At 58.4% G+C, this 18,811-nt stretch overlaps 1 protein-coding gene across 1 annotated transcript; it reads left to right on the top strand.

The window, feature by feature from the left end:
* The first annotated feature begins 779 nt into the window (after positions 1–779).
* Positions 780–18,585, top strand: MTA2 (metastasis associated 1 family member 2). Its single transcript, XM_045023317.1, has 18 exons — positions 780–1,044; positions 3,155–3,222; positions 3,772–3,865; positions 5,866–5,983; positions 6,288–6,351; positions 6,605–6,722; positions 6,915–7,017; positions 7,143–7,242; positions 7,562–7,750; positions 8,033–8,107; positions 8,219–8,277; positions 8,578–8,675; positions 8,870–9,009; positions 9,419–9,647; positions 9,723–9,812; positions 16,403–16,521; positions 16,817–16,965; positions 17,914–18,585. Exons 1-18 carry the CDS (start codon positions 1,017–1,019, stop codon positions 18,083–18,085), a joined length of 2,013 nt encoding a protein of 670 aa, XP_044879252.1. The 5' UTR covers positions 780–1,016; the 3' UTR covers positions 18,086–18,585.
* Positions 18,586–18,811: the final 226 nt, after the last annotated feature.

The following is an 18,811-nucleotide window of genomic DNA, read 5'->3' as shown; positions in this document are numbered from 1 at the left end:
GGGAGCAGGCGCACAGCAGTGGTAGGGGGTGGGGGGCATAAGGCTGTGGGCAGGGGCCACAGCACTGGGGTGGGGGAGAGGAAGGCATGCTAGGGGCAGCAGAGGGTGGAGTTAGCCTGCGTTAGGATGGGGCAGTGCAGGGATCACTGTTAACACAGCAGGGGGAGGTGGGGGGCAGGAGCGTGTTGAGGCTTTGGTTCCAGAGTGTGGGGAGAGAGAAATGAGGGATTTAGCTCCCCAAGTCTAGTCGGATACAGAGAGAACATCTACGCCTCTCTGCTGGGGCTCTGTGGACACTGGAATTAGTGCAATGGTGCCCCACTCCAGAGGTGGCTGCATCTCACCTTTGGATGCCGGATCCCCTTGCAATCAGTGAATTCATGGGCATGAGGAATACATTAGTGGCTATTTTGGGCTGCACAGCTGTAAAATTGCATATGTACATGTATGCAAATAACCCTGGTGCAGTTGAGGCTGCTGGGAATTGCCCCTTGTTCCAGGGGCAGCCTCGCTGCAGAGCCTCTCGGAGAGGAATGGGTTAAAAACCCAGCGTTGCGGTCTCCCTCCGGAAAGGCCCGAGCGGGGCAGTCTCCGTCCGGAAATAGCCGAATGCTGCAGTCTCCGTATTTACCCGAAGATCGCTGGCAAGGCCCGAAGTTCTGCCCGGCGCCGGCCACCCGGACTGGAGTCGCTGGCCGGAAGGACCCGATCGCCGGGAGCTGTCGTCGGCGATGCCCGAAGCTGTTCCGGAAATACCCGAACGTTTCCGGAGAGACCCGATTTGGGCCAGCGCCGCCTCGGATATTTCCGAGTCTCCCCGATCCTTTCCCGGAGACCCCCGAAGCGCGGCCGGAACCGCCCGAAGCCGCCTGGCCCTGGCCTTGCGTGAGGAGGAGGAGGCGGTGGCGCGGCGGAGCGGGAGGAGATGAAGAGCGGCCGGGAGCGGGGCTAGCGAGGGCCCGAGCGGAGCCGGACGGAAACCCCCCCCCCCGCTTCCCCCATCGCGCGGCGGGGCCATGGCGGCCAATATGTACCGGGTGGGGGGTGAGTCTGGGGCCGGGGCTGCCCCCGGCTGGGACTGAACTGGCCAGAGCGGGGTTGGCCCGGCTGGACCGGGCTGGGGGGTCAGTGCGCGGCCGGGGGGACCCGTGGGGGGCTGGGCGGTGGGTGCGGGGAGCCGCGGGCTGGGGGAGCGAGCGGGGCAGGCGGTGCTGGGGCGCCCCCAGGAGAGTGGCCGGGCCGGAGGTGTCAGTGTGGGGGGAAGTGGGGCCGGACGGGGTGGGGGGAGAGGGGAGAGGCTGCCCCCTTAGTTCCCTAGAGGAAGAGGCTGTTCTGCCCCCAACATGCTGCGCCCTTGTGTCGGGGTAGGGGAGGGGGCGGAGTGGGCTGACCCACAGGGAGCAGGCTATATGAGGGGGTTGGGGGTGGGGAGCAGCGGGTTTGTTATGGGGGGGCTGTTACAGAGTGGGGGCGCTGTGGGATATGGAGGCGCTTTCATCAGGTATGGGGGTGTTCGCAGGCTCTGGAGGGCATGGGGCGGTTGGGGGGATCAGGTTGTGGGGGGGAGGTGGACAATGCGGGTTAGGGATGATGGGCTAGTTATGTGGGGGCAGGAGTCTGGTGTAGTGAGCTGGTGGCATGGTGTGAAGAAGTTCAAGGACTGGGGGGAAATAGGGCACTTGTGTTCTGGCTGGTGGGTTGGGCTGGTAATGGGCTGGTTATTTGGGGATGAGGTAGGTTGTGGTGGGAGCTGGCAGGTTATGGGGTGGAGGGAATCCTTTGGGGGGCAGCGAGTTTGGTTACATGGGGTAAGGGAATTTACCGGGTGTGGGGCCCATATGGGGTCCAGGGTGGTGGGCTGGTTGTATGGAGTACAGGACTTGGTGAGCTGTGGGTATGGCTGGCTGGGGAGCAATTGGGAAATGGGGGTCAGTGAGGTGTTTGTGTGGTCAGGAGTTTGCTTGTGGGGTGTCTGTGGGGCAGTTGACCAAGTGGGGTGTGAGGTGCTTTGGGGGGGGAGTCAGCGGGAATCTGCTTGTGGGGAGGCCAGGGGGGTAGGGTGTATGTGGGGGGAGTGGGTTGTGGGGGGGGGAGTTGGAGGGCTGGGAGAGGTGTATGTACTTTTGGGGCAGTTGTGGGTGGATTATGGGCTGTGGGAGGAGGAGGCCTGGTTGGGGGATGTTGTGGAGGGTAAGTTATGTGGGGTAGCTTGGGGGGTCTTGTTATGGAAATGGTGTGTGGAACAGTTGGTTGGGAGGTGGGGACAGTTGTGGGACATCTCATTTTGGAGGGAAGGGTCTCTCCTTCCTGGTTGCTCTATTTGATAACGTCCTGCCCTTGTGCTGACTGTGTGTGTGTGTCTGATCTTACACTGAGATCCTTTTGCAGTTGTGCTGCTTTGGGAAGGGGGGTGGGAGGTTGTCTCCTCCTATCGTGGCAGCACTGTGCCTACACCAGTACCTGGCTGTTCCGCTGCCTGGGCACTGTGTCTCAGCTACCTTCTGAGCCTGGTAAATGCTGCCCATGCCTAGCTTTTGCTGCTCCATGCTGGAACCTATCACCAGGCACTGGCAATGCTGCCCTTAGACTGGGCCCTGTCCGTGCAGATGTTTGGCAGGTGGTGCCAGCAGGGGGGCGCTACCTGGTGCCTGGCTGTGACTGGGAGTGGCAGTGTGGGAGATCTGGGTGCTAAGGGGGGTGGGATAGGAAGTTGGCCCCTGCTCTGGGGTGCTGCAGCCTGGGCAATGTTGCCTATGTATGCAAGTGGGTGCTGATGGGAGAAATGTATTGGTGCCTGCTCCTGTGCTGACTGGTGAGATGGAGACTGGGAGAGGGACCCCACCCTTTGGGGGCTGCCTGGCTACTGCTGTTCAGGGCCTGGCCTAGGGTTGGGGCAGGAAACCCCATGGATACACAGGGTGTTTGGCAGGCGAGTATGAAACAGCTGGGGCAGTCTAGGTGAGGCAGCTCCACGGAGGAGATGAATGCCCCATTTGGAGCAGGTGGCACTGGGGTGGAGACTGAAGGTGGTGGTGTGCCCCCGTGGGGACAGGTGGCTCGTGTGATGGCTCTGAGGGTTCAGCCTGTGCTTCCTGGGTGCCTGCCTGTTTTCCTGATTTCCCTCTGACATCTTCAGTCTCAATTGTCTCTGCAGATTACGTCTATTTTGAGAATTCCTCCAGTAACCCCTACCTCGTCCGGCGCATTGAGGAGCTCAACAAGGTGAGGGGCCATGGGACCACACCCAGGGGACCCCCCCCTCCACCACATGTCCTGCATGCACCCCTTAGGGCCACAGGACCACAGCTGGTACCTGTATGCTCACCCCCAGCAGCCATGCACCAAAGACCCACCTCCCTCGGGCTTTGGGACCAGAGCTAGACATCCACCCCCCCACACACACCAGAGACTCACACCCCTCCCCCGCCCTGCACCCCCTACTGGGCTTGGGAGCAACAGACAGATGTACCCTGTCCATACATCTGCAGCCAGACCCCCCCCCCACCTTTGGGGATTTGTAGCCAGACCCCCTCTACAGGAGGGACCCATTGGCCAGATTGAAAGGTTGCTCCTGGGGGCACTGCAGCTGCTCTGAGCCTGCCATGTGTAAGTATGGGAGGGAGCTGGCATCCCCTGGCGGTTGCCTCAGTGCCCCAGCTGGGAGGCTGCACCGAGTGCTGTGTCCAGGATATGGGGGTGGTGAGGAGCAACTCCCAGGGGAACAGCAGTGCCAGCCCCTCCTCTCAGGCAGTGTCCTGCTCTCATCCCCAGACAGCCAATGGCAATGTGGAGGCAAAGGTGGTGTGTCTCTTCCGGCGCCGGGACATCTCCAGCAGCCTCAACAGCCTGGCTGACAGCAACGCTCGTGAGTGCTGGGGCCCATCCCCATGGCTCTACTGGCAGGCCTGGGGCTGATATGGGTCTGTCTTGGGGTGTGTGTGTGTGTGGAGTGGGGTAGAGGTCTTGGGGGGCTATTAGGCTGTCTCAGGCTAGCAGGGGGTGGGTCTATCTTTGGGGATGAAGTAGTAGGGGCTTGCACAGGGTTGGGGGACAGTCTTAGTCGTTGGGAAGCAGTGGCTCTCTCAGGTGTGGAGTCTTGGGCACTGGGATGTGTGTGGGATGCTGTTGGGGGGCAGTGGGGCATGTGTGGGGTGGGGCTGGTTGGGGGAAGATTATGGCCCCGTGCTTGTGATGCAGGGCAGACATGCTAGTAGAGTTGCTGCCACCTGGAGCTAGTGGGTGAAAGGCCATCCCGCCCGCCCCTCCCTGGGCAGCTCCCTGCTTGCCTGGCTAGGAGAGCTGCCAGCTCCTTCCCCAGCCCCGTCTCCTCCTCCTTCCCTTTCCCCTAGGCTGCAGGCACTGGGTAAGAGTGGCACTAATCCTTGTCATTTGTGGTATGGGGCAGGGGGTGTCTCTGGGGTGATGAGCCCCTCAGCACACAGTACAGTCAGGGTCCCACATCCTCCTCCTCCCTGTCTCACACCTATTCACCCTGCACTGGGCAGTGCCCAAGGATCTGTGAAGGGTCTTGCAGGTGCCAAGACTTTGACCTTTCGCCCCAAGAGCACTGGTGTCAAACACACAATCAGCAAATGCAACTGATAAGACCCAAGCCTAGGGGGTGTGTGGGGGGGTGGGGGTGGGGATGTTCATTTCTCAGTTCAGAGCTGTAGCAGGGGCTGCAGATTGGGAGTGAGGGGCACCAGCAGAGCTGTAGGCGGGGGGGGGGGGGGGAGCTGGCACAGCAGGGGGCTGTGGGTCAGGAGTGAGGGGTGCTGGGGGCGGAGCTTGCCCAGCTTTCCCTAGCCCCTCACATATGAGGCTGGTGCAGCATGGAGGCCATGGGCAGTGTAGGGTTAACAGGCCGTGGGAGCTCTTCCGGCTGGGGCCTGTGCTAGCTGCTTGCCTGGGCTTGGGGTTTCTGGGCCTGTTCGGTGGGGGCCACCCTTGACTCTGCCCAAGTGGAGTGGGCGAGGAGTGGGACTGGGTCCCAGGGGGCTGTCCCCACCTACCCTGCCGCCACCCCGCAGGGCTTCCTGAACACGTGAACAGGGGTGGAATCAGTGCCATCCCCCACTGGGCTGCTGCCAAGTGCTGGAGACAGTGGGGCTTGGAGAACAATGAGCTTCTTGGCGGTGGTGCAGCTTGGCCACTTCCTGCTGGCGGTGGGTGGGTTGGGCCTCTGAAGATGGGGGAGCATGCTCTGCTAGGGGGAGGGTTCTGAGGGGGGTGCATTCTGCTCTTGGGCAGCGGGGGTGGGTTAACCCGGGGCGGTGCTGTACTCCGGGGGTTATTGGGGAGGGGGAACACTCTGCTTTTCAGCATGGGGAGGGTTAACCCCAGGCAGGTGCTCTGCTCCAGGGGGAGTTATGGGTGCCCCCGGCCAGGGAGGGGATGGTTAATCCTGGGGGTTCCCCTGTTCTGGGCAGGGCAGTGTGCTGTGAACCTGTGGTGGGGGTAGGAAGGGGAGGGTTCAGCTTGGGGGCTGAATGGGGGGTAGGATAGTACTCTCTGCTCCTGGGGGATAGTGGGTGATGGGAGCAGCAGAGCTTTGCTCCTGGGACTGGGTGGGGGGTGTGCACTTGGGGGCAGTGAGTGATTAGGGATGGACAGTAGCAGCCTTGGGGCTGGCATGTGGGAGGTTGGGGTCTGATTTTGCTGTAGGGGTTGGTGTATCTGTGGGGCTGTCTGTCAGGGAGAAGTGAGTGTGTGTGTGTGTGTGTGTGTCGGGGGAGGGGGTCTCCATGGGGCTCTCTGTTAGGGAGGTCTCTGTGGGGCTGTCTGTTGAGGGGAGATGGTGGTGTTGCGGGCTCTCAGGGGGAGGTGGGGAGGCTGGGAGCCCCTGACTCTTGTGTCCTGCTGCAGGGGAGTTTGAGGAGGAGTCGAAGCAGCCGGGGGTGTCGGAGCAGCAGCGGCACCAGCTGAAGCATCGTGAGCTCTTCCTGTCGCGCCAGTTTGAGTCGCTGCCAGCCACCCACATACGGTGCGTGGGGGAGCTCTGCTGGGCATGGGGACTAGGGCTCTTTTGAGGGAGGGGCATCCTAGGCCTGGGGGGCCTTATCCTGGGTTTCGTGCCTCCCTGTTGCCATCCCCGACTCTGTGTCCTCTGGGGGGATCCAGCACCAGGGCTGTTGCACAGGGAGGGGTGTGAGCCTGGGGCAGCAGCTCTGCAGGGCTGACGCTGCTGCTGGTGGGTCTGGCAGGATGGGGATCCCTCAGGGCCCTGATCTGGAGCAGGGGGAGCCATGGGCCCAGCTTGTGATGTGACCTGTGCTTGGTTCCTGCAGGGGGAAATGCAGCGTCACGCTGCTCAACGAGACTGACATCCTCAGCCAGTACCTGGAGAAGGAGGTGAGGAGCTGGGCCCGTGGAGGGGCTGGGCCTGCAGGGGTTGAGGGGCTGGGCTCAGCCCCCTGGAACTGGTCAGGGGGTGGGGGCAGGGAAGAAGGAGGACTTGCCCCTTGCTTGACTGCAGGTGAGAAGGGTTGAAACCAGGGCAGAGCTCTCTCTTGGGAGGATGGGAAGAGCTGTTTCTGGGTGGGGCAGGGTTGTGGGAGACCAGTCTGCTGGGGTGCCCTGCCTCATCCCTCTGCCCCTACCCCAGGACTGCTTCTTCTACTCGCTGGTCTTTGACCCTGTCCAGAAGACGCTTCTGGCCGACCAGGGGGAGATCCGGGTCGGCTGCAAGTACCAAGCTGAGATCCCCGACCGGCTGGCTGAAGGTGATGGGGGAGGGTGTCTCCTGGACCTATCTGTGCCCCTGGGGGAGGTCAGCCTCGCTGTCTGGGGGAACCATGTCCCAGGGGGAGGACCCCAATGCCCTAGGGGAGCCATGTGCCTTGCCTGTCTCTCTCGGGGTGGGGGCTGGGGGAAGAGATGCAGTATTGTCTTTCCTGACTGGCCCCTCCCCACAGGTGAGTCGGACAATCGGAACCAGCAGAAGATGGAGATGAAGGTCTGGGACCCTGACAACCCACTCACCGACCGGCAGATCGACCAATTCTTGGTGGTGGCTCGGTGAGACGCCGGCGGGGGAGGGGGGCATGGTGCTCAATGGACTTGGGGGCGGGGGGGGGGGGCGGCTTGATTCACGTGAGGCCCCCTTGGGCTCTGGGTTGTCGCTAACCTGTGTCCCTCCCCAGGGCTGTCGGGACTTTTGCTCGAGCTCTGGATTGCAGCAGCTCCATCCGGCAGCCCAGTCTGCACATGAGCGCAGCTGCCGCCTCCCGGGACATCACACTGGTGAGAAGGAGATGGGGGGGCAGGGAACAGGCTGTGTGTTTTCTGAGTTCTGCAGTCCATTTGTGTGGTGTCCTTATCCCCACTGGCTCCTGAAGGGCCCCCACGGCCCAAGGTGACTCACTGGATGTTACAGGGGCCTCAGAAGCTGCCTCAACCCTCCTGACTCAAGGCTGGGGGGCTTGGGTTGCCCCCTGCCCAGAGGTTGAGAGATGTAACCCCTGGGGAACATTGCACTCCTCTCACGGGGTGCTGGCTCGGGGCCTCGTGTGTCCCCCGGCAGCCAGGAGCGACAGCCTGCTGACCACCCCTTTCCCTGCAGTTCCACGCCATGGACACGCTGCAGCGGAACGGCTATGACCTGGCCAAGGCCATGTCGACGCTGGTGCCCCAGGGGGGCCCAGTGCTGTGCCGCGATGAGATGGAGGAGTGGTCGGCCTCGGAGGCCATGCTCTTTGAGGAGGCGCTGGAGAAGTATGGCAAGGACTTCAATGACATCCGACAGGACTTCGTGAGTGGGGATGGGGGGGATGGATCCAGCTGGGACCAGCTCTAAGTCCTTCCTCTGCGGGGGTGGTAACAACCTCCCAGGCACCCACACTGGACTGCTCTATCTTGGGGGGGGACATGGACCCAGGAGTGGGGCTGGGAGCCCTGGAGACTGATCCTGCACTGGCTCAGGTCGGCAGGGGGTGCTGAGGCACTGCTGTCTCTCTCCCACCCCATGCCTCCTGGGGCACTGGGTGTGTGGGGCTCTCCTGGCGCTGTCTGACTGCCTCTCTGGCCCTTGCAGCTGCCCTGGAAGTCCCTGGCCAGCATTGTGCAGTTCTACTACATGTGGAAAACCACCGACCGCTACATCCAGCAGGTGAGCTGGGCCCGGGAGGTAAGGGGCTCTGGGACTGGGCCTTCCTCCTGCCGGGGGGTGAGTGAGGGGGCTGCATCTCCTCCCCTGCTTAGGCTGTGTCTCTGTTTGCAGAAAAGGTTGAAGGCCGCTGAAGCTGATAGCAAACTGAAGCAGGTCTACATCCCTACCTAGTGAGTATTGTGGAGGGGGATGGGTGTGTGTGTGTGTGTGTGTGTGGCCCTCACCCCCGCCTCGTATGAGCATGGGGGAGGGGGGAGTCACCTCCCCCGCAGTGTGAGCATGTGGGGGAGCTAGGACAGGACGACAAGAGGCTAGGCCTGAGGGAGGGACTATGTCTCCTTCTAATGGAGGGCTGGGGTAAGAGGTGCCTGTCCCATGCACTGTGGGGAGCAGGCCACCTGCCTTCCTCCTAGGTGGCGGGTGGGCTGGAGCTGGAGTTGGGTGTGACCTTGTGTCTCCTCCCCTGGCAGCACTAAACCTAATCCCAATCAGATCATCTCGGTGGGCTCCAAGCCTGGCATGAACGGGGCTGGCTTCCAGAAGGGGCTGACCTGTGAGAGCTGCCACAGTGAGTGCTGACATGGGGCTCCAAGGAGTGGGGTTGTCTGTGCCCAGTCCTGGGGGTGGAGGGCCCTGACTGCTGCCATGGATCCTGTCCCGGGGGGGGGGGGGGGGAGGGCGGGTCCCTGGGCCTCCCTGTCAGCGGGTTGCTTGGTTGTGGAGTCCCCTCCCCCTAATGATGCAGTCTCTCCTTGCCCTCAGCCACCCAGTCAGCACAGTGGTATGCCTGGGGCCCGCCCAACATGCAGTGCCGCCTCTGTGCCTCTTGCTGGATCTACTGGAAGAAATACGGGGGGCTGAAGACCCCAACACAGCTGGAGGGAGCTGCCCGCAGTGCCACGGTAATGCCTGCTGAGGGGCATGGCACCACAGTAACACCTCCCGGGAGATGGGCATGCAGGGCACTGACAGTGATGTGGCAATCCCTGCCCAGGGGCATAGACATGCAGGGAGCTGCATGCAGTGCCTCGGTAATGCCTGCTGGAGTGGATGGGCATGGGTGCAGCCCTCCATGGTTAATGCCTGCGTTGGGGGCTGGGGCGGGGGGGCAGGGGTATTAGGCTGCACTAGGGAGGCCCTCATTTCTCGTGGTCCCAGGGGGTGTACATACCCCACAGGGTGAGATCTGGGGACTGCCAGCACTTGAGCCTTGGGCTCCTCTGTCCAACCTGTGCTGGGCTGTGTCCCTGCCCCCAGGCTCCCCCAGTGTCCCATGCTGGGCCCTGACCCACCTCCCCTTCTGTGTCGCAGGAGCCGCACTCCAGGGGCCACATGTCAAGGCCGGAAGCCCAGAGCCTTTCTCCCTATACAACCAGTGCCAACCGGGCCAAGCTGCTGGCCAAGAACCGCCAGACCTTCCTGCTGCAGACCACCAAGCTGACCCGCATTGCCCGCCGCATGTGCCGCGACATCCTGCAGCCACGCCGTGCTGCCCGGCGCCCCTATGCCCCTATCAACGCCAACGCCATCAAGGCTGAGTGTACGTGTGCTGGGCTGGGAGGGAGGACACCATGGGCTCCCCTATCTCATACCCACTCTCTGCTTCCCTCCGTAGGCTCGATCCGGCTACCCAAGGCAGCCAAGACCCCCCTGAAGATTCACCCCCTGGTGCGACTGCCGCTGGCCACCATCGTCAAGGAGCTGGGTAAGGGCCAGGGGCACAGAGCTCTAGGCACAGCAGGGAGAGCCCAGCTGGGAAGGACTGAGGCCTGCAGCCCCACACCTGCCTGGCTTCCCATGCCCCACACCAGCCCTTACCCCGATCCCAAGGGGGAAACTCCTCAGCCCCCGCATTGACCGGACAGCACTGCTCTCCACTTGAACAGGGCTGTTGCTCCATGGTCTTTGAGTGCTTGTCTGTGGATCCCACTCTAGGTGCATTTGCATGAGGTTGGATGCCCTTGCATGCCCCCAGCTGTAGGCATAAAGGGCAGAGTGGATGCAACCGTCCCTCAGTTCCTCTTGCTGTCCCTGGCAGCGAGATGGAGCCAGGCTGTGGCTGCCTGCTGCCCTCAGCATGTTTCCTAGTGGTAGGTAGGTCGCGTTAATCCCTTAAATGCTTTTTTCCCTTAGTTTTCTCAACAATCCCCTCCCTGTTTCTCCCAAGTTCCTTATTTTTCTTTGGTGCTTTATGGATTGAAGGCCCTCAGGCTTCCCATCCTCTGCTTGTTCCCCTTTCCCATGGACATGGCCCTTAACTGTCTGCCTAGGCAAGACATGTATCCGATTGGTGCACTCTCTGCTAGTCCTTCTTGTCAACAAGACAATCAGGGACACTCGGCTGAAATGCTGCTTCTGGAGCAGTCGGGGAGCACTTTGAACCCAGAAGAATGGATATCTGGCTCCACACAAGACCTTCCACTTCAAGTCCCTGGCAGTCAGTGCTGCTGGCAGCTGGGATGCAGCTCCTGAGACCGGTACCATTGGGGGAATCTGAAATGGTACCAATAGGCCAGCCACAGCTGCCAAAAGTCAGCTTGGCATCACTGGCTGCTCCAGTGCTGAAGACTGGTACCACATCCTCCCCACTGAGGCAGACTTGCCGAGAACACCAGACCACACATAGCTTTAGGCACCAATCTACCTTCCAGGAACGAGGAGGTGCCGAGAGGCCTAAGAAAAGTCATTGGTCTTCGGTCCCCTCCCTCTCAGAATCCAGGGGCAAGTGACAAGGAATCGAGTGGTCCAGCACCTGTGAGTACTAAAATGACAAATTTGTTGGCATTGGAGCTGTCAGCACCAGTGATAGACTCGAACAGTTTCTGGTTTGGGGAGTTGCTACTTCTCTGGTCCCAAGGATGCTACACACAGAACAATCTTCAACAGGTGTGCTGACACACCGGCCAAGAGGTCACACTGCTGTTGCAGGAAATCTCCTCTCCCTCTCCAGACACCACCTCTTCCCGCCCGTATACCGGGCTCTGGGAAGGGCTCCTCTCCAGGGAGCACCACTTGTTTCAGAGCGCTGTTCTGTCCTCTGACACCCACATCCATGGCAGTGGTCTGACCTGCCCCACTCTTACAGCTCTTCACTGTGGCCGTACTGGGCTCCACTCTGAAATCCTCCAGAAGTAGCTCTCCCTCTAGCACACTGGCAAGCAAAGAATGTTCCGCTCTCCTGCAGCTTTGACTACAAGGGCCCCTTAAGAGACGACCCAGATACCTTGGCCGTGAGACGCTTGGAGGGTTAGAGATGAGGAAGAACATCCTGCAGAGGAGGGAGAGACCGGTCCTGAAACTGAGGAGCAGTGTCTCCAACCTCTCCAATAGATCCCTCCTTGTCTCACCTGAGAAAGCAGCCTCCTCTGCTCTGGATGGCTACAGAGTATTTCAGGAGCAGACTACTCAGACTCTGATGCCCTAGAAACTGAGACCTCAGTGATCCAAGATCCCTCAGACTGCTTGACATCTCTGCTCTGGACAGGATGGTGATGCCAGTTGGGAAGGGCACAGTGGAGCCAGTCACAGATCTCTGGAAACCCCTGGGTACCTTCACCCCAACTTCAAAGCAAGCGGAGGAAAAAGGAGATCAAGTTCTGCAGAAGGGAGCTGAGAAGTTCTACACCCACCTGGTCTCTGGATTCCTGGTGGTCTCGGAATCAGACAGACAGGCTGGTCCACTGATCTCTACACTGAAAGACAAAACCCCGAATAGAAAGCTCGACCTCTCTGGGGTAGAAAATCTTATTTCTCTGCCTCGTCCCAGGTACAGATAGCAAATTACCAAGCACTATTCTGAGTCGGACTCTAACTTGGGAGAAAGTAGCTCCCTTTATCAGTAGACTTTGTTAAGAGGATACACAATATCTAAAGGCAATAACATCTGTCACTGGTGCAAACATCTCTCCAAGCAGCCATAGATGCTTGGGATATGTGGCTAGATCCATGGCCATAGGAGTCACCACATGGCTACAGGCACCAGGTGTCCCAAAGGAGTTGCAGAATACCATTTCAGACTGTCTGTTCAAGAGATATTTAGCCCCTGTACTATGATGCTCTACATTCCCTGAAGGATTCCAGAGACCTGCTGCGATCATTGGGCATTCGTACTCCGGCCTACAGAAGGAAGCCAGACCAGGCAAGGAACAGCCATCTGCTCGCAGCAGCAGCCTAGGTTTTCTCATCCACCACTAGCCATCCCAACTTCATTGTCTAGGGAGCAGGTTTGACACACAGGTCAAGAGTCACAATCCAGAGGTCCTCTCCCCAACCTTATCTTGGGATGCCACCTTTATTCACTCTGATGTGGAGTGGAGTAATTACTGACCAATGGGTACTATAAATCATCTCCCAGGGTACTCCCGTTCCAGTCTCTGCCCCCTTTCCTGTCCCTCTCCAGGGGCCCTTCTCATGAAAACCTATTGCAAGTGGCCTCCCTGCCTTGCCTAGGAGCAGGGAAGAGGTTTCTACTTCTGATAGTTCTTTATTCCAAGAAAAAAGGGGGACCACATCCCATCCTCAACTTGAGAAGGCCAAGCAGGCACATATGCACCTTCCTGGATGGCAACGCTCGCATCCCTCATCCCTTTGTTACAGGCTCAAGGCTGGTTTGTGGTTCCAGACTTACAGGATGTGCCCTTCCTGTGGGCTAGAGCAATTGTGCTATGGAAGTGCCTCTGACTGTAGGGGCAACCATTATCACTGCAAGGTGCTGACCTTTGGTATCTCTAGAGGACCAAGAGTCTTCACAAAGTACCTGGTGAGACATCTGAAAAGACAGAGCATGGATGTCTAGGCAGCCCCATCAGGAAGTCTCCCTAGATTCTGTCCTTGGAGTATTCAAGAAACTCAGCCTTATCATAGAACTGGAAGGGAATTTATTAAGTCATCTAGTCCAGTCCCCTGCACTCAAGGCAGGACTAGGTAATAACTAGACCATCCTTAACAGGTGTGTGTCTAACTTGCTCTTAAAAACCTCCAATGATGGAGATTCTACAACCTCCGTAGGCAATTTGTTCCAGTGCTTAACCACCCTGACAGTTAGGAAGTTTTTCCTAATGTCCAACCTAAACCTCCCTGGCTGCAATTTAAGCCCATTGCCTCTTGTCCTATCCTCCGAGCTTAACGAGAACAATTTACCTCCCTCCTCCTTGCAACAACCCTTTGTGTACTAGAAAACTGTTGTTATGTCCCACCTCAGTCTTCTCTTCTCCAGACTAAACAAACCTAATTTTTTCAATCTTTGCTCATAGGTCATGTTTTCTAGACCTTTAATCATTTTTGTTGCTCTTCTCTGGATTTTCTCCAGTTTATCCACATTTCCAGAAATGTGGTGCCGAGAACTGGACACAATATTCCAGCTGAGGCCTTATCAGCACGGAGTAGAGAGGAAGAGTTACTTCTCGTGTCTTGCTTACAACATTCCTGCTAATACATCCCAGAAGGATGTTTGCCCTTGTTTTGCAATATTACATTGTTGACTCATATTTAGCTTATGATCCACTATGACCCACCCCCCCAGATCCCTTTCCGCAATACTCCTTCCAAGGCAGTCATTTCCCATTTTGTATGTATGCAACTGATTGTTCTTTCCTATGTGGAGTACTTTGCATTTGTCCTTACTGAATTTCATCCTATTTACTTCAAACCTGCTGCCAGATCATTCTGAATTTCAATCCTATCTTCCAAAGCACTTTTAACCCCTCCCAGCTTGGTATCGTCTGCAAACTTTATAAGTGTACTCTCTATGCCATTATCTAAATCATTGATGAAGATATTGAACAGAACCGGAGCCAGAACTGTTCCCTGCGGGACCCCACTTGTTATGCCCTTCCAGCCTGACTGTGAACCACTGATAACTCTTAACTGGTTCGAAAATCGCTCCCAGAGATGCACCCACCCTATAGTAGCTCCATTTAGGTTGTGTTTCCCTAGTTTGTTTATGAGAAGGCCACGCACAACAGTATCAAAAGCCTTACTAAAGTCAAGATATACCACATATTATTTGCTTCATTATCTTTCTGGCTACTGAAGTTATGCTGACTGGTCTGTAATTCCCCAGGTTGTCCTTAATTCCCCTTTTTATAGATTGGTACTACATTTGCCCTCTTCCAGACTTTTGGAATTTCTCCTGTCTTGATTATGATAAATTCCAGCAACTCATCCCACCCCAGATGGTTCATAGTAGCTCTGACTGACTCCCAGTTCATCAGTGCTGTACCTTCCCAAGGAGAGATTTCCCCAGACAACCATTGGCCATTGCAGGGGCCTCAAGCAGTAGTGCACTTTGCTCCTTCCTAGTCTCTGCCTGTGGCACATACTAGTTAGTCCCGTGAGGGCTGTAATACTTAGTCTGCTCCTGGTTATTGAGCCCAATAGCCTGAGTTAACTGGGTGGGGTCTGTGCTATACAGGAGGTCAGACTAGATGGTCCTCCTGGCTTAAACTCTGTGACCTCCCACATCATATTAAATCAATCAGCCATGGTGAAAACCTGTCCTCGACTCTTAGGCTGCTCTGACATGATGCTGCTAGCTAGGCTTTGCCTCCCCCAGCACAGGGCTGGCTCAGGTCGGTGTATTGCCTTACAAGACAGACGTGCACGTCATCATCCCAATTCGTATCATGTCATCATTAAACTGGTCGACAGAAGCTCTGCATCTCCATCCTTCCACCAGCAAAGACCTCAACCCCAGATTCTTCTGGGACAGGCTGGGGTGCTCAGATGGACCAGCTTCAGACAGGGGAACCATCGTCTCTGGGAGAGATGAGACTGCCTACAAACATCTCTAGTTGCTGGATCTCATTCAAATATCACCTCTGCCTTCAATAGCACTACCAGATTGTCCTGATACAGTATCTCAGAATCATGGCGAGATTCTCCATCCAGACGCAAACATCCAACTACCTACTCGTGTTGTCTGGTTAAGGGCTGCCAATAGAGCCTGTTCATTGCAAGTCTGAAGACTGATTTTAAGCAGAAGGTTCTCCTTGTGGAGAGCTAACTTCTCACAATGAGAAGATTCTCAGTCTGGGAGTTCTCTGGAAAGCCCTAGTGTCAAGAATCTTGACTGTGTGGTCTGCATCTGAATCTCTGTGGACTCTAGATCAGTTTGGTCAAGGTCCACCTTGCAGCAGCTAGAGCATGCCAGCCCAGTCCAGTCATGTGGTGTATTCTCCCCCCTACAGTTAGAAAGCCAAATAAAGGCCTGGCAGGGCTCATGTAGCCACCTCTGAGCCCCTCTCTGAATATTCCCTTCAGCACCTTACTCTCAAAGTGGATCTTCTAGTGGCCATTCTATCAGCCAAGCACGTCAGCAAACTCCAAGCCCCCTGGCTCCATTATACCATGTTTCATCCAGATCAGGGGGTGGAAAAACTACCTCCTAAAGGTGTTTTAAGATTCCCACTGAATCCAGAGTGAATTTCCCTGTTTTCTTTCCTAACTACACTTCCTCTTGTATTTCTTTCCTAAGTACAATTCCTCTTGTGGGGGAAAGAAGTAGCTCCACCCTGGAGAGATCTCTATGGCCCTGCTCTTACCTAGTAGGACCAGTCTCCCTGCCTTTTGGTTTCATTAACTGCCACCGCTAAGGGACAAGTGGTCTCTTCCTAGAGCCCATCTAAATGGCTTCCCCAGTGGATTCCAGTGTTATCACATGGCAGGCGTTCCCTCTCCCCAGGTACCACAGCTTTTTCAGCCACAGGTCAGGCTGCCTCCTCTGCATGTTTCAGGAACCCTCCCGTTGGAGTAACCTGCTGCCCTGTGTCCAGAGCTGTGTCCTAGACTGGGCTTTAAGCCCAGAGGCCAGGTTCAGAAAGGCCATGTTCCAGTCACTGTTCAGGGCCACTGATGGCACCTGGGAGGTGGGACTGCTGGCCAGTCACCTAGGATGAGATCCGTGCAGGCACACACACGAGGGAACAGAGGGATGGTCATGGCCATGCCGCCCTTCATACCCTCAGGTGTGCGGAGAGGGAACCGGGCAGGCAGGACACTGCTGGGCAAATGATTCTCATCTCGCATGTGGGGCTCAGACACTTAAAGGGGAATTCCCATGGACACCACCATCCCCAAGCCCCCCAGTTAGTGCAAGTTAAGGAATGCCCAAGGGAAGGTTGGGGAGCAGCCCTGCAGGAATCCTCATGGGGGTACAGTGGGGCATTGTGGTGGGGGAGGGCTGTGTTTGGTTAATATATTGGGGTAGGGGTGTGCATGGAGAGTTAGGATGTCGGGGAGGGGCAGAGGGCAATGAACTAGGCTGTGGGATCCTCATGGTGCTGTCTGGTTTTCCAGCTGCGCAGGCCCCTCTGAAACCAAAAACGCCACGTGGCACCAAGACGCCCATAAACCGGAACCAAATGAGCCAGAACCGGGGCCTGGCCGGCATCGTGGGCAAGAGGGCGTATGACAGCGTGAGTGCCACACACACACTCTGGTGTGGGGGGCAGCGATGGCATGAGTGACCGGGGGGGTCCCCACCCGTGGGTGGGTGCTTGCTGTCAGAACTTTCTGCCTGTGCTCCAGGACCCTAGAGCCCCTTCCCAAGGGGGGCGCTGCTCAGGCAACCCCATGGGAGTCAGGTTAGTGGATCCCAATAGAGGGTGGGGCTTAGTTGATGGTTTTGGTCTATGATTGGTGTAGGGGGTGGGGTCCATGCAGAGGCGAGCGTAAGGCCCAGCTGATGGCTCTGGTCTGTGATTGGTGCAGGTGGCAGGGAGCGGGGTCCCGTTTTCGGCCAATGGCCGGCCCATGACCTCAGGGATGCGGTCGAGTGCCCAGCCAGCTGTCAAGCGTCAGAAGCTGAACCCAGCTGATGCCCCCAACCCTGTTGTCTTCGTGGCCACTAAGGACACCAGGTACCTTGGGGGTGAGGGGCAGAGGGGGCCCCAGGTAACGGGGGGAAGGGGAGTCACTAGGTCATGGAGGACAGGTCCCACCAGACAACGGGGGAAATCATGGCAGATGGTGGGACAGGGAGAGGGAACACTTGGTAATGGGAGGGGATTGGTGGGGAGCACCCCAAGGCCAGCTGGGGGAGAATCGAAGCTCTCGGATGGTGGGAAATTGGGGGATTTAGTCTCACCCCCACTCCAACCCACTAGTCTTTGAATGGGGGAGGGCATTCTATCTCCCCTCCCCTCCCCCCCCCACCCTCTGGGAGGAGGGCAGGGGCTGTGGCTCATTCTTGCTGTGACTTGCTGCCCCTCACCGAGCTGAGGGCTCTTGTGTGTTGCGGCAGCAGGAGCTATCTGGCTTGTGCCTGTTTGGACCTCCAGCAGCCTGGGGGCAGGGCCGGCTCCAGACCCCAGCGCGGCAAGCACGCGCGTGGGGCGGCCCTTTCCCGGGGGGGCGGCAGGCTGGGCCGGCGGACCTGCCGCAGTCATGCCTGTGGGAGGTCCACTGGAGCCCCGGGACGACCGGACCTGCCGCAGGCATGACTGCGGAGGGGGCGCTCGTCCCGCGGCTCCAGTGGACCTCCCGCAGGCATGACTGCGGACGGTTCGCTGGTCCCGCGGCTCGGCTGGACCTCCCGCAGGCATGCCTGCGGCAGCTCAAGCGGAGCCGCCGGACCTGTGAACCGTCCGCAGCTGCGGGAGGTCCAGCCGAGCTGCGCGACCAGCGGACCCTCCGCAGTCATGCCCGCGGGAGGTCCGCTGCTCCCGCGGCTCCGGGGCGCCTCCCGCACATGACTGCTTGGGGCGGCCAAAAAGGTAGAGCCGCCCCTGCCTGGGGGGATATTTGGAGGGGCCCTGACCCCCTGCTTACAGGCTGTCCCACTCTGACCCGCTGTCTGTCTCCTGCAGGGCGCTGCGCAAGGCTCTCACCCACCTGGAGATGCGCCGAGCTGCCCGTAGGCCCAACCTGCCACTCAAGGTGAAGCCAGTGCTGCCCATACGGCCTGTGGTAGCGCCGCTGGTGCCGGGGCCCCCAGCCCACCCTGCCAGCACCAGTGAACCCATCATCCTGGAGGACTGAGCCCGGCCCCTCTTCCCAGAGCCGCACCTCCGCCATCTCCAGAGCCTGTGTGCTTGGCAAGCTGGGCTGCAGCGTCTGGTTCCACGTGTCCCCCGGCCCCCTGAGGGACCCGCCCAGGGGCTGAAGAGCAGGGGTGTGGCTTCCACTATTTTTAAATATTTTTTTATTTCCACAAACTCCCCCTCCCTCTTCAGGGCTGGGGGTGTGTGTGTGTCAGGATTGTGGGGAGCCAGGGGCTCCGTCTGCCCCCTCTCCCCAAATGCAGTTACTACTTGTCTTTTCTTGTTTCCCTGGGTTGGTTCTGCTGTCTCTGCTCATTTCCCACAAGCCACAGCTGTGCCCCCGTGAGCCCATGTCCCCAGCTGGGCCCAGCTCCCCCACCAAGCCCAGCCGGGCCTGGGTTTTGTACATGATCAGAGAGGAGAATCGGTCTGTTTTTTTAACTCAACCTGTAACCAGTTCTTATAGCAACCAGGAAATAAACCAACGCCTTTTCTTCACCTGCCCGCTGCTGGGGGAGGAGGGGGCTGGGGGCTCACTTGGTGGGGGAGGGACAGGAGGTGGATGGAGCGCTCAGTTCATGGGGGCCACTCAGGGAAGAGAGGGGGCTCCTCATGCTGGGCTGATGCCTTTGGCCAGCCTGGTGCTGGTCACATGACTGCATCTCACCCTGGGGCTGGGCCCTGTTGGAGGGGAAGGAGGGGGCCAGTTTGTGGGGGTATTTGT

This window comes from Mauremys mutica, chromosome 7, assembly GCF_020497125.1.
Source record: "Mauremys mutica isolate MM-2020 ecotype Southern chromosome 7, ASM2049712v1, whole genome shotgun sequence".
In the NCBI taxonomy this organism is placed as follows: Eukaryota; Metazoa; Chordata; order Testudines; family Geoemydidae; genus Mauremys; species Mauremys mutica.
Note: the sequence above shows the minus strand (reverse complement) of the source record. Positions and strands in the feature narration are given on the sequence as shown.